Consider the following 14,672-nt stretch of genomic DNA (forward strand, 5'->3'; position numbering starts at 1 on the left):
CCGAGCGCAGGTCTCACAGTGCACCAGGTAGGTGTTCTTACCCCCGCTCTCGCTGGTGACAAACAGGATGTTAAAAACTTCCACCTGAGGAAGAGAGAGGTAACTGTGAGAACCTGGAGGTGACCTCGGCGTGCCCCGTGCTCCGGGAGCGGCCGCTTACGTCACACTCGTTGCAGTAGTAGGCTGGTTCATCTTTGACTCGAGATTGATAGGCGATCTTCTTCCCGCTGCGCATGAGTCGGTCTCGCTGGATCTGACACCGCTTCATGGATTGTAAGAGACAATATCTACAAAAGGCGGGAAGACTGGAGTGAGTGATTGGGCGAGAGCAAAATCTGAGAGGGACGGGGGAAAGAGGAAAGGAACAGTGGAGGCGAAACAGATAGAAAGGGAAAACAAGGCATGGACCGAGATGGCAGTTGGTGGCAGAGAGGAAGAGGAGGGGCAGCTGAGGTGGAGGAGGTGGAGGAGGGGCAGCTGAGGAGGAGGAGGTGGGGGAGGGGCAGCTGAGGTGGAGGAGGGGCGGAGGAGGTGGAGGAGGGGCAGCTGAGGAGGAGGAGGTGGAGGAGGGGCGGAGGAGGAGGTGGAGGAGGGGCGGAGGAGGAGGTGGAGGAGGGGCGGAGGAGGAGGTGGAGGAAGGGGCGGAGGAGGAGGTGGAGGAAGGGCAGCTGAGGAGGTGGAGGAAGGGCAGCTGAGGAGGTGGAGGAAGGGCAGCTGAGGAGGTGGAGGAAGGGCAGCTGAGGAGGAGGTGGAGGAAGGGCAGCTGAGGAGGAGGTGGAGGAAGGGCAGCTGAGGAGGAGGTGGAGGAAGGGCAGCTGAGGAGGTGGAGGAAGGGCAGCTGAGGAGGAGGTGGAGGAAGGGCAGCTGAGGAGGTGGAGGAAGGGCAGCTGAGGAGGTGGAGGAAGGGCAGCTGAGGAGGTGGAGGAAGGGCAGCTGAGGAGGTGGAGGAAGGGCAGCTGAGGAGGTGGAGGAAGGGCAGCTGAGGAGGTGGAGGAAGGGCAGCTGAGGAGGTGGAGGAAGGGCAGCTGAGGAGGTGGAGGAAGGGCAGCTGAGGAGGTGGAGGAAGGGCAGCTGAGGAGGTGGAGGAAGGGCAATCAGTGACAGAGCAGAGCCCCGGGAGGAGGAGGAAGAGCAATCAGTGACAGAGCTGAGCCGCTGAGGTGGAGAAAGGGCAGTTGGCACCAGAGCAGAGTGGCTGAAAAGGGGTGAAGCAACAGAAGTGAAAGCAATGGTAGACAAGTAAAGGGGGACAAGAAAACGAAGAGACAAAATAGGAGATGGAACCCTAAGTGGTATAAAGATCCTAAGAAGATGCAGTTAGGCTAAGTTCACACTTCCGTTGTTTTGCATCAGTCAGAATCCGTCGCCTTGAGGAATTACGGTATCCTGCAAAATATTTTGCAGGAATCCTGTTTTTTCCCCCATAGACTTTTATTAGTGACGGATTGCGACTGATGATGCTGCGTTGCATCCGCTGTGTCACGGTCAGTCGTTTTTTAACTGACCGCCGGGCGGGAGCAACGCAGCCTGTAACTTTTTTGAGCAGCGCAATCCGTAGGATTTTGCTGCGCATGCTCTCACTGGCTCCCTGCACCCGTAACCAGGATACACATCGGGTAACCAAGCAATGCGCTTTGTGTAGTTACCCGATATTTACAGTGGTTACCTGTGCAGGGAGCCAGCGCTAAGCAGTGTACGCTGGTAACCAAGATAAATATCGGGTAACCAAGCAAAAAGTGCTTTGCTTTTACCCAATATTATTAATAATAATAATAATAATCTTTATTTCTATAGCGCCAACATATTTTGCAGCACTTTACAATTCAGGAGGCTCATATACATATCATATACATAAACATATACAAACAAGTAACAATTATAGAAGATACAATATTTAAAGGGAAAAAAAAAGGCAACCCTGCTCGTGAGAGCTTACAATCTACAATGAGATGCGGAGGGGGGGGGGGGAAAGGTACAAGTGCTTATTTACAGCATGTATACACACACACACACACACACAGTCCTGCAGTCCCCACGGCACTGACGTCCTCAAAGCCACGGCCTCACTCGGCTCCACCCACCCCGAACTCCGCCCCCTCGCGCTCCGCCCCCCACACACAACGGAGTCCGGCAAAGAATTCTGTTCTTTGTCATCCGTTGTACAACGCATCAGTCACATGAGTCAAGCAACGCATGTGACTGATGCAAAACAACTGAAATGTGAACTTGGCCTTAGACAAAGATAAGAGTTGAAGAGTAGAGAAAGAATCTGGCTTCTTTGACGCTCACTTTATCATGCGGTACAGGTCCGGGTCTGTGATTTTCACCGTTCGGGCCACGTTCCACGTCACGTGGATCATGGGCACAATGGATTTCACGTTCTTGACCTCATTCCACTCGAAACGCTCCAGAGCCAGCTGGTACTGGTAAGCTGTGAAGAGGGGAGACGCCGCTCATGAGACTGCGCCCAGCGAACCCCAAGGAGACACAGCTACAGAACACGACTTACGTGTCAGGGGCCCGACGTTCCAGGCAATGTTATTACACCACCCTGTGGCCTGCACCCAGTGAACCGTCCCCGCATTTATCCAGACCAGATCTCCAGGCCGCTGCACAAACCGATACACTGGGATATCCGACCGGTAAAGATCCTCCAGGACCGGCCACCAGGAGCCCGTCAGGTAATCCACATTATGCCTGGGAAGGGAGGGGAAGAGGAAAAGGAATTACATAAAAGTATTCAATAAGGGCGCCTCTAGTGGCAGTGTGCGGAAGGGCAGGAGTCTCACCTCTCACAGAAGGCACTGATCTTCTCCCAGTAATTCTCATGTACAGCGAACCACTCGCAGTCCCCAGGACCGATGTTTATATTCACTGAGCAAAAGTTGTTATTTTCCTGATGTCCTAAATAAAAATAGAAAATATCTTGTTAGTAATTTCAGATACAAAGCAGAAAGGTAAAAAAAAAAAAAAAAAAAAAAAAGGTGCCAGGCCAGGGACAGGACAAGGAGAGGGCGAGGCAACAAACAGGGACCGGCCAGGGCGAGGCAACAAACACAGGGATAGGCAACAAAACGGGGACCGGCCAGGGCCAGTCAACAAACACCGGGACCGGCCAGGGTGAGGCAACAAACACAGGGATAGGCAACAAAACGGGGACAGGCGAAGGCAAGGCAACAAACACAGGGACCGGCCAAGGCAAGGCAACAAATACAGGGACCGGCCAGGGCCAGTCAACAAACACAGGGACCGGTCAGGGCGAAGCAACACACACAGGACAGAAATCGGTCAGGGCCAGTCAACACAGGGACCGACCAGGGCCAGTCAACAAACACAGGGACTGGCCAGGGCGAGGCAACAAAACAAGGACCGGCCAGGGCGAGGCAACAAAACAAGGACCGGCCAGGGCGAGGCAACAAAACAAGGACCGGCCAGGGCGAGGCAACAAAACAAGGACCGGCCAGGGCGAGGCAACAAAACAAGGACCGGCCAGGGCGAGGCAACAAAACAAGGACCGGCCAGGGCGAGGCAACAAAACAAGGACCGGCCAGGGTGAGGCAACAAAACAAGGACCGGCCAGGGTGAGGAACAAAACAAGGACCGGCCAAAGCGAGGCAACAAACACAGGGACCGGCCAGGGTGAGGAAAAAAACAAGGACCGGCCAGGGCGAGGCAACAAAACAAGGACCGGCCAGGGCGAGGCAACAAAACAAGGACCGGCCAGGGCGAGGCAACAAAACAAGGACCGGCCAGGGCGAGGCAACAAAACAAGGTCCGGCCAGGGCGAGGCAACAAAACAAGGACCGGCCAGGGCGAGGCAACAAAACAAGGACCGGCCAGGGCGAGGCAACAAAACAAGGACCGGCCAGGGCGAGGCAACAAACACAGGGATAGGCAACAAAATGGGGACAGGCGAAGGCAAGGCAACAAATACAGGGACCGGCCAGGGCCAGTCAACAAACACAGGGACCGGCCAGGGCCAGTCAACAAACACAGGAACCGGCCAGGGCGAGGCAACAGACACCGTGAACAGCCAGGGTGAGGCAACAAAACAAGGACCGGCCATGGCGAGGCAACAAAACAAGGACCGGCCAGGGCGAGGCAACAAAACAAGGACCGGCCAGGGCGAGGCAACAAAACAAGGACCGGCCAGGGCGAGGCAACAAAACAAGGACCGGCCAGGGCGAGGCAACAAAACAAGGACCGGCCAGGGCGAGGCAACAAAACAAGGACCGGCCAGGGCGAGGCAACAAAACAAGGACCGGCCAGGGTGAGGCAACAAAACAAGGACCGACCAGGGTGAGGAACAAAACAAGGACCGGCCAAAGCGAGGCAACAAACACAGGGACCGGCCAGGGTGAGGAAAAAAACAAGGACCGGCCAGGGCGAGGCAACAAAACAAGGGACCGGCTAGGGTGAGGTGAGGCCAGAACAGGGCATTTGAATTGGGTTTCAAGACATGTGCTCAAAGTAAAAGAGCAGTAACAAGCCGCAGCCAGAGAGCAGCCGGTATACAGCTAATACCTGGTGTACGACTTCCGGGAACCTTCATGTACAGCTGCACAGTGTTCATCCCGAGGATCGTATGACCCACGTGACTTAACATGTTGGCGTTTGACGTCACACGCATGAAGGACGGCAACTTCAGCAGCTCCTGCAACTGAGGTTTCCACCTACGAGACAAGGGACGTGTAAGACCACCGCTTATAGTGTCCAGTCCTCGGATGGCAGGGACCATACACACAGTCTCACCTTTTAGGATCCGAGAGGTCGATGTTGGTTCCAAATTTAATAATATGGGGGGTCTTGTGCTCCTGATTTGTGCTGAAAGTAAGATTTGTTTCATCAGTGACTGAAGTGAAGCTGGGTGTGTAGATCGCTTTCACGGGGAGGGACCACATATTTGTAACCTTCCCTTCCCTGGACACCCCTCATTATTGATTAATTGCTCTTTATGTAGTTTGACCAACCCTTTCGAAACATACTGCAGGTTACAGGGGATTCCGCTACACAACAAATGACCAGCAGGTGGCAGCAGCGAGATGTGGGGTTCAGTGCTCCAGGTAAAAAGCCATTTACAAATTCAGGGGTCCCCCACAGATTCTTGAAGGGGAGGCAGAGCCACCAGAAGCGTAATGATAGTAGGATCTGCTATAGCGGTGTACCTGGGCGGAGGGTTTTCGGTGGTGCTATCGGGCTCATTGCTCTCTTCGTCGCTGTCTTTATCTTCCTGTAAAGAGGAGAACACAAGATGACTCCATATACCCCGCTGTAGTCAGGACTGCCTTCGCATGCACCAGCCTCCGCCCGCACTCACCTGCAGAGACTCTTGGAAGGAGGAGGCCTGGTACTGGGCGTATTTGGCGATGGTGGTGTGTGAACGGCTGCTTTCGCAGTGCCAGACCTGACGAGTCCCAGAAGGGTCCCAGTTTTCGTCAGACGGCTGTTGCACCTGAGTACGGACCTCCACCGTGTGCTCCGAATTCGCCTCCACCAGAGTCTTGGTGGAAAAGAGGCCGAGGTCTGGTAACGAGAAGATAATGTGAGATCATGGCAGAGAAACAGATTATGTTGTACCGACGTACCTGACCCTTCACTTCATAAGGGGAAACCCCAGAAACTCACTCAGTCTCAGAGATCCGGCCAGGCCACGAATCACGGTGATCGGGTTCTTGGGGTCAGTGCAGAACTGGAGCAGAACCGGGGAGAAGGCATCGCGCTTGCTCTCCAGCTGTGAATGTGGAGACACAGTGTAAAGCCTAGAGCGATATACATCAACCTGTATCACCCTGCAGGGGGAGGAGACTCACAGCGCCTCCTATCACCCTGCAGGGGAGGAGACTCACAGCGCCTCCTATCACCCTGCAGGGGAGGAGACTCACAGCGCCTCCTATCACCCTGCAGGGGAGGAGACTCACAGCGCCTCCTATCACCCTGCAGGGGAGGAGACTCACAGCGCCTCCTATCACCCTGCAGGGGAGGAGACTCACAGCGCCTCCTATCACCCTGCAGGGGGAGGAGACTCACAGCGCCTCCTATCACCCTGCAGGGGGAGGAGACTCACAGCGCCTCCTATCACCCTGCAGGGGGAGGAGACTCACAGCGCCTCCTATCACCCTGCAGGGGAGGAGACTCACAGCTCCTCCTATCACCCTGCAGGGGGAGGAGACTCACAGCTCCTCCTATCACCCTGCAGGGGGAGGAGACTCACAGCGCCTCCTATCACCCTGCAGGGGGAGGAGACTCACAGCGCCTCCTATCACCCTGCAGGGGGAGGAGACTCACAGCGCCTCCTATCACCCTGCAGGGGAGGAGACTCACAGCTCCTCCTATCACCCTGCAGGGGAGGAGACATATTTGATAACTTACATATATGCTGGGTGTGGGGGGATTCAGTTTTTCTCGAGGGAGGTTCCTTTCGGGTCCTATGGGGGGCTTCACAGACATGGATGGAAGGACATAAGACTCCTTATATTTTCCCTTCAGCACCATATTCCTGTTCGATAAGAAACAAGAGGTAAATTAGTGAACAAAGTTCCCCCCAAAAAACAAGGCAAAAAACAGGTTTGCTCCCCCCCTCGAAAAATATAAAATTAATTTCCAATCCTTTTAGCTGACTTCTTGTACTAATGCTATATCTCACGACCAATTTCTTCAAGCGACGCTCCAACTACACTATACGACATACGAGGGAGTGACCATTACTCTTTGGCCTGTAGGACTCTCTGGGACGTCCGATCATTGAGTCATTAGCGGAAGGAATTGCCTCTAAAGCAGTTACCTCTCAGACGGCACAAAATCCGTCATCTAACCGCAGCAATCATTCAGCCTCAATCTCCGCACCTGCTGCTCCGATGGAGGCTGGAGAACAGAAATGTTCTCTTAGTTACTGTCTAGCCTCTTTACAGCGAATTCAGGGTCATCGCGCTCCCCCTCCCTCTGTTGAAGTTCATGGGGAAGGGGGATGTCTGAATTAGTAACGCGACTCGTCATATCTAGTCGTCTGCCTGGCAACCACTGTGAATGTCGGCGGGCGTAAAGGACAAACGAGAAGGCTACTTAAACGAGGTGAGTCTCCAACTAACAACTCTTACCCAAAGCTGCGGTTACAATTACCACCCCCAGGTCTCTTGTAGACCGATCTCTACAAAGCACTCACTTGGTGGCCTTGATGATTTCGGCAGCGGTATGGTTGACTGTCAGCTCACTCGCTTGTAACCTTTTCTCCTCCACCTCTGATGCGATGAAGGTCTCACGATCCCCGCTCTCCACCTTGATCAGTCTTATCTTCAGCTCTTTGGGTGGTCCCTCAGTGAAGGGTCTCATCTTCAGCAGGTCAGAGCTTGGTGTCCCATGGGAAGCAGGAGCTGGTGCAGGGACGGAGGCAGCGGGCGAGGAGGACTGGTTGTGATGGCCATCCTCAGCACACCTTCTCCCGCCGCCTTCTGCCTTTCTTCGATCTCCCTGCTTCGATGACTTCGGAGCATCTCTACTCTGGCTCTGAAGGTCCAGGTTGCCCAACACTTGCCTTTCCTTGTCCTTCTGCGACCGCCGTTCTTTCGATCTTCTGCTGCTTCGGTCCCTCTTTGGCTTCCGGTGCCTCCTGTCTTTCTTTCTACCCTCGTCCTTACTTCGGGTTGGAGCTGGAAGCGAGAGAGTTATCCTCTCCTGAGGTCTTTCGGTTTCCACTGCTTTTGTGCTCTCTCCTTGAATTTCTGCAGTGGCCGTAGAAGCAGCTGCCGTGGGCGAATCCCCTGGTGAAAGCCGGTTGTCACACTCTGCACGCGGCATGTCAGATGAGGTGCTTTCATAGGTTTTCTGGTTCTCTGTGCATTTCTTGGGTGATTCCCGCTCTGAGCTTCTATGGCGTTTCTCCAGAGAGGTGTCAGTCTTTGTGATCTCCTTGCAGGTACGTTCTCCAACTGATGTAGCCGGAGGGACTTCAGCCTTCTCGGCGGTCGGCTTTATCTTAAATATCTTCCTCAGTTCCCCGTCAAGTGACTTGCTATGTTTGGGAGCTGGTTCTATCTTCTCGGTTTCCTTCGGACGATCCCCTTTTCCAAATTTCGTCTTGGGTTCCGGACTCTTCTCGGCCATGTTCTTGGCTTCCTCCATTATACAGGAGGCTTTAAGTTTTCTCCCGGTTCTAGAATCTGCCTTATCGGCCCGCAAGACAATTTCTGGTTTAGCTTTAGTAGCTGGCTCTTGTTTTTCAGCACCCCAAATGTGGTCAAGTTTTTTTTCCGTTGCCTCATCATCAAGTTCTTTTTCTTCTTCCTTTTCCTCCTCCCGGGAACTACTGCCCCCAGAAGCTCTTGTGCCTTCTACCAATGTCTCACAAGCACGTGCTATGTCCTCCAAAATGTCTGTCTCCGTGCGGACCCCGGGTCTCATTGCTAGCACCCCTTCCCGTCCGGTCACATCTGAGGTAGGTGTGGCTCCCATCTTAGAGTCCCAGGCCCGATGTGAGGTAGATTGCGCAGTGTAAGGGTTATCATTACGCTTGCTCGCCATAGTAGCACCAGTATAATAGGACGACCCCCCTCCAGTTTTGAGGCTGTGTCCTCCACGGTAGGAATACTTCTGCCCCTCCAGAACACTGGCCAAGGACTTGAGCACACTGTTGCCCCCGTGCTGAGCAGGCTTGGCTTCGCTAACAGCTTCTTGCCCCAATATTGCTTTTTTAGGTCCATAGTACGTATACCCCTCCCCAGATTTGGGCTCTGGTGCTTTGGCACCGGAAAGGGAGTTACTGCTTGAGATATTAGTCTGAGCTGGACCTTTGAGGTGGGACGTTGCTCTGGCCTCAGCTGGTGGTGGCGGCGGGCAGACTGGAGAGGCGGGGGTAGTACTTAAGTCCTCGTCGTCGCTAGAGCCACCGCTCCTTTCTTTTTCTATGGACTCGTCCAGCATCTTCATGATGTCGTCCAGCCCGTCTGGTAAAATCTTGGAGAACTCTGTAGCTTCTTCGAAGGACTCCGCCATCTGCCCAGCAGGAAAGTTAAAGAGCTGATTGCATCCGGAGGGCTGATCTTTTGCTTCCTCCTTTTCTTTGCTCTCCGCTGGTTTCGGACTCAGAGATTTCGGAGTTGAGACTGAAGAGGGCGCCGTGGGTGGAGCGGCTAAACCCAGCACCTGAAGGTTTCCTGAGGTATCTTTGTGGTAGGTTGTAGAGGAGGAACAGAACGAGGCTTTGTCCTCTCCAGCTGGTGACCTCTTCCCTCCCGAATAGCTGCCCTCAGACATGGAGAGCCCATGTTTGCCCTTTATGTCCAGCTCTGGGCTCAGAGGGCTTTTCCTAATCTCTTGTTCTATTACCTCCTCTTTCTTTGGGGCAAATAACCCAGATTCATCCATTTTTTGCAGGCTTTTGAGTACATGATCCAGGTTGGCATCCTGGAAGGCCTCAGACCTAGGCCTGACTTTGCTGGTGGTGATGCCCTGAGTTCGATGATCAAAGACGTTGCCCCCTGCTGGGGTATCGCGAGACGGATAGTATCCCTCTTGTTTGACGGTGCAGTGACCCTCCCCGTATAAAATCTCCTCCAGTTCGTCTTCACTCTTCACCTCCTCCTTGATGACCGCTACCGGCACCCAGCTCTGCTGGAGCGAAGGGGTGGAGGATGGCTGGGGTTTGAGCGGTGGGCAAATGGTTTTCGGTGGGTCGGGCTCTTGCGGGGGTGGGCAGATACTGACCACTGTGGTGTCCACTGCTGGGGTCGGATAGCGATCGGGGGGCTGGAAGACAAAATTAAAAATTAGTTTTAAAGCTGATGTACGTGGATTAAACAACAACGGTAGAAGTAGTGTAGGTGGACTTACAGGGGGCACCTCAGGCCGAGAGGTCTTGTGTGTTGGGATGCGGGGTCTTCTCTGGTCGTAAGGCACGTGAAGAGGAGGTGGTGCTGGAATGACCTCCGCAGGTGACCTCTGACACCGAGCCTCACTAAGGTCACTTGGAGGGCGGGGCTGCTGGTGTAGTGGTGGTGGTGGACGTGGGGGGCAGTATGAAGAATAAGGGGAGACGTGGGGAGGAATACGGGGATCCTGCAGAAAAATAAAAGATGATTAAGAGGATTCCGGCGCAGTTCGTTCATCAGGATTAATGGAGCATCCGCAACAACGATGTCTCACCTGTCTCTCCCGCCGCTCCCCCCAGGGTTCATGGTTCAGCGGGTTCCAGACGTTCGATTTTCCGGACACTTGATGGTAATTGTTCCCAGGACCCACCGGGACTGGAGGAGAATGCAGACCAGGGGGACCTCTTCGTTGCTAGTATGTGGGGGAAAGAAAAAAAAAAAAAGTCAGCCAGCCGGCCTCAGCGTGAACAAATTTTATCACAGAATATACTGTTTGAGCACCCTGCATGCTTAACACGTAGCAGCACCCCTTTAGCAATATCGCAGCTTGTTGACGCTTTTTATTGCAGACAAGAGTCTTCCAGTTCCGGGAGGCTGCCGCCTCGCCTTCCAGTTCCGTGAGGCTGCCGCCTCGCTTTCCAGTTTCGGGAGGCTGCCGCCTCGCCTTCCAGTTCCGGGAGGCTGCCGCCTCGCCTTCCAGTTCCGGGAGGCTGCCGCCTCGCCTTCCAGTTCCGGGAGGCTGCCGCCTCGCCTTCCAGTTCCGGGAGGCTGCCGCCTCGCCTTCCAGTTCCGGGAGGCTGCCGCCTCGCCTTCCAGTTCCGGGAGGCTGCCGCCTCGCCTTCGTGTGTTTAGGATCATTATCCTCGTATCCTCTTTTCAACTTCAGCTTTTTTTCTTTTTTTTTTTTTAAAGATGGTGTCATATTTGCATCAACAATTTGTTGAAATTTCATTGAATTCATTTTTCTCTCTACTCATGAAAGTTTCCCCGTGCCATTGGCTGCAACACAACCCCAAAGCATGATTGATCCACCCCCATGCTTAATGGTTGGCAAGATGTTCTTTTCCTGAAATTCTGTGCCCTTTTTTCTCCACACATATCTGATTATTGTGGCCACAGAGTTCTATTTTAATCTCATGGGTCCACATGACTTGTTTCCAAAATGCATGTTCTTTTGCATACTCTGATGCTGAACTTTATAGTGAGGACGCAGGAGAGGTTTTCTCCTCATGGCTCTTTCATGAAGGCCATATGCAGGTGTCTCCGAACAGTAGAGCAAGGTACCACAACTCCAGATTCTGCTGAATCTTCCTGAAGGTCTTTTGCAGTCACAGAGGGGTTCTGATTTGCCACTCTAGCAATCCTATGAGCAGCGCTCACAGAAATTTAGCTTGGTCTTCCAGACTTTATCTTGGCCTCCACAGTCCCTGGTAACCGCTAATTCTTAAATAAATTTTAAACTGAGGAAAGGGCAACCTTAAAACTGTTAGAGCCGTCCGCTCTATACCTTCTCAGGTAGATGAAGGATCGGCCGGTTGTGAGAGCAAGCTTAAAACACCATAAAGACAGGAGATTATAGTGAGTCAAATAGCTTTGCGTTCTTCTTACAGCAGTCTCCTGCATTGTGGGACTCCACCATTTTCAGAGTGCTAGGCAGCTGCTTAAAACAACTCACAGCTGATGTTTTTTGGCACAAAGTTAGAGGAGGTTTCTATAAAGCTGTAAAATTTGCATCACCCGGCCATTTATAACGATTATAGTGAACAAGTGATAACCCTTACAGGATAATTAAGGTTTGAAACCTTGGTCAAAGTTGTACGAGCACACAAATCTCCAAGGGTGCCCAAACTTTTGCACCAAAAACTGATGAATTCCATATCTTGACGATCTCACCTGCTCAGGACTCCCGCTCCGTCTCCTCTTCATGGGCTGCTCATCTCCAATCTGACTGTGAGGGGGTGACTGGAGCGTGGCGGGATCAGCGCTGGGTACGGGACGTTTTAATGGCGGGGGCCCTCTTTTTCCTCCAAAATGTCTTTTTTGCTGGGAAACGATAAAGAAAAAAAATATATATAAATAAAAAAAAAACAAAAAAAACTGATCCTTGTGACTCACTATCAGGACGTCTGTGGACACGGTAGGGTTTCTGCACCGCTCACCTCGTGCTGCATCAGGTCCCACACTTGCTGTAAGCGAGGCAGAGATTTGGGGCGATGGTGCGGAGGTGCGGAGTGGAGGTTCCATAGATGAGTCTAACGGGGGGGGGGGGAAATAAAAACAAAAAAGTGTAAAAGGATGTCAATGTTAGGGGAGATAGAGGAGCAAAGAAGCTGAGACGTTCCTCTCCCTGAAACCCAAGTGAAGGAATTATTTTTTAATTTAGTTTTTCATGGTCTTAGCATTTTAAAGTGATAGGGAGTAGGTTGTTGATATATAAATATATTAATATTTGTTATATTTCTAATATTTTATTGTTCATTACTTTATCTTTATTAATATCCTTTTTATTTTGTTTGTTATATTTGTAGTATTTCTATTTAGTTAATATGATAATATAAAATAAAAAATAAAATGATAAAAAATATAAAATATATTTATATTTTATATTTATATTTATTGTTTGTTTTATTTATATTGGTTAAATATATTTTTTTTATTGTTCATATTTATTTATAATTTTTATATAAAATGGATAATTGTATGATTATATTAATACAAATTTAACATAAATATTAACAAAAAATAAAAAATGTCATTTTATTTTTTGCCATATTTATATTATTTTTAGGTTCATTTTATTAGTTTATATATTTTTAAATTATATTTTGCTATTATTATTATTATTAATAATAAAATAATATTAAGAAATATTATATTTGCAAAACAAAAAATGAAAAACAAAAACCTGGCATACAGGGTGGGTTAGAATTAAAGGGGTTGTCCACTACTGGAAAAGTAATTATACCGATATTAGACCTCCGGGACCGGCGCCAATCCAGTAATTGCAGAATGGCCAGGCTGGGAGAAGAATGTGTTTTATTTTATGCAATTCTGCATCTAAGCTGTAATGAACAACCCCTCTAAGATGGTGTACAGCTACCCGGGACCACCATCCCAAAGATCTGGCTCAATGTTGCATCCCTAGGTGAGTTCATTGGGTGCCATGTATATGTAGTATGGAGGTGATGTGTCCGGAGAGCGGTGCGTACCTGCTGCAGCCGGGAGATGTGAGCGTTCAGCTCGTAGCCTCCGTGGTAGCGGGCGGCCGCCTGGTAGCAGCGCACCGCGTCCTCCAGTTCCTGCTCAGACTCGTAGATCTGCCCCAGCTGCTCCCAGATCTGTGGCTGCTGCTCATCGCGCAGGAGGAGCTGGACGCAGGAGTGAACCCGTTCTAACTTCCCGAAACGATGGCCGGGCGGAGAGCTGAAGGACGGGAGTCAAGAAACAAAAAGGAGAGTCAATGCTAAATAGAAACGATGGGGGTCCTGCAAGCATATCAGGCGTAGGCGAGAAGACAAAGCCATGGAGGAGGATCATCCATCACCAATGTACCGGCTGGTGTAAGACGTAGCACCACTGCCCACCCCACCAGTACAGACCCACACCCAGACACTTACCCATGGGGGTAATAGGGTTTGCTGGGGTGGCCAATGTTTGCCCCATGACTAGACGATAAGTGCGGGGGCAGTGGAGGTTGGTTAAGGTTGGTAGAGCATCTGAGAAGGAGACAGGAGGACACAGAGGGGGAAGCAATGGCAGAAGGTAAGGTACATGGCACAGTTCACACCCAGCAGAAGCGAACGACAGACCCACAAACCATTAACTACAGCGACGTGCACCACCACAGTCATCCTCACCTGCCCGACGGGAGCCATGGCCGGGGGTGAGCAGGGGTCCATGACGAGTTTATTCCACTGAGGAAGGGGTCGCGGGGAAAGCGGGATCCAAACTGTTCCTGTGAGCGATACATCCAGACTGGAGGAGGAAGAAGAGGACGACGACGACGACGTTACCGGCATCAGAAACACAAATACACAAGGAAAACATCAAATACATTCAATACACACCCACCGATTCAATCCAAGGGGCTTCACAGGGTGAGGGGCACAGGCAGCGGGGGGAGCATCATGTCCTCTCGATCACCAAGAAAGTCTGTGGAAAAAGGGAAAAGAAGGTGAGTGATGTCTTCTCACAGAGACACTAGAGGGCAGCGTAAGGAAGAGAGAAATCCAGTGCGATTCCCACTGCAGACACCAGGGGGCGAGCGACCATTGTGTTACCATGAGAGCCGGATACATGGAGGAAGGCATGTAAATATGGACGAGGAGTCACAGAGGATCGGGGACATTGCCAGAGAGTGCGGACACCGAACACCCCCAAATGTCAGAGGGTACAGCGGGCTAAGATAATAGCATATAATAAGTGCAGAATGTAAGTATTCCGTCTCCCCACGTAGGGTGACAGGAGCATAGTCTCGTCCCCCCCCGCATAGGGTGACAGGAGCATAGTCTCGTCCCCCCCCGCATAGGGTGACAGGAGCACAGTCTCGTCCACCCCCCCCCCCCGCATAGGGTGACAGGAGCATAGTCTCGTCCCCCCCCTCCGCATAGGGTGACAGGAGCATAGTCTCGTCCCCCCCTCCGCATAGGGTGACAGGAGCATAGTCTCGTCCCCCCCCCCCGCATAGGGTGACAGGAGCACAGTCTCGTCCCCCCCCCCATATAGGGTGACAGGAGCATAGTCTCGTCCCCCCCCCATATAGGGTGACAGGAGCATAGTCTCGTCCCCCCCCCACATAGGGTGACAGGAGCA

General features: G+C 51.9%; 1 protein-coding gene across 4 annotated transcripts in view; it reads right to left on the bottom strand.

Moving 5' to 3' along the window:
• KDM6B (lysine demethylase 6B) overlaps positions 1-14,672 on the bottom strand; it is a 144,280-nt gene that overhangs the window by 3,327 nt on the left and 126,281 nt on the right. For 3 of the 4 annotated variants that reach the window (XM_075346713.1, XM_075346714.1, XM_075346715.1), the window contains 20 exons: positions 13,932-14,012; positions 13,718-13,835; positions 13,478-13,576; positions 13,070-13,283; positions 12,020-12,112; positions 11,754-11,903; positions 10,135-10,272; positions 9,823-10,047; positions 7,160-9,738; positions 6,370-6,496; positions 5,626-5,731; positions 5,318-5,523; positions 5,166-5,230; positions 4,753-4,824; positions 4,525-4,673; positions 2,790-2,904; positions 2,510-2,697; positions 2,290-2,431; positions 161-287; positions 1-84 (listed from right to left, as the gene is read on the bottom strand). The exon at positions 1-84 is cut by the window's left edge and continues 87 nt beyond it. In XM_075346713.1, coding sequence (XP_075202828.1) covers positions 1-84; positions 161-287; positions 2,290-2,431; positions 2,510-2,697; positions 2,790-2,904; positions 4,525-4,673; positions 4,753-4,824; positions 5,166-5,230; positions 5,318-5,523; positions 5,626-5,731; positions 6,370-6,496; positions 7,160-9,738; positions 9,823-10,047; positions 10,135-10,272; positions 11,754-11,903; positions 12,020-12,112; positions 13,070-13,283; positions 13,478-13,576; positions 13,718-13,830 — 4,992 coding nt within the window. In that variant the 5' untranslated portion in view covers positions 13,831-13,835; positions 13,932-14,012. The remainder of the gene's footprint in view (positions 85-160; positions 288-2,289; positions 2,432-2,509; positions 2,698-2,789; positions 2,905-4,524; positions 4,674-4,752; positions 4,825-5,165; positions 5,231-5,317; positions 5,524-5,625; positions 5,732-6,369; positions 6,497-7,159; positions 9,739-9,822; positions 10,048-10,134; positions 10,273-11,753; positions 11,904-12,019; positions 12,113-13,069; positions 13,284-13,477; positions 13,577-13,717; positions 13,836-13,931; positions 14,013-14,672) is intronic. The other variant, XM_075346716.1, reaches the window with a different exon arrangement.

Source organism: Anomaloglossus baeobatrachus, chromosome 4 (genome assembly GCF_048569485.1).
Source record: "Anomaloglossus baeobatrachus isolate aAnoBae1 chromosome 4, aAnoBae1.hap1, whole genome shotgun sequence".
NCBI lineage: Eukaryota > Metazoa > Chordata > Amphibia > Anura > Aromobatidae > Anomaloglossus > Anomaloglossus baeobatrachus.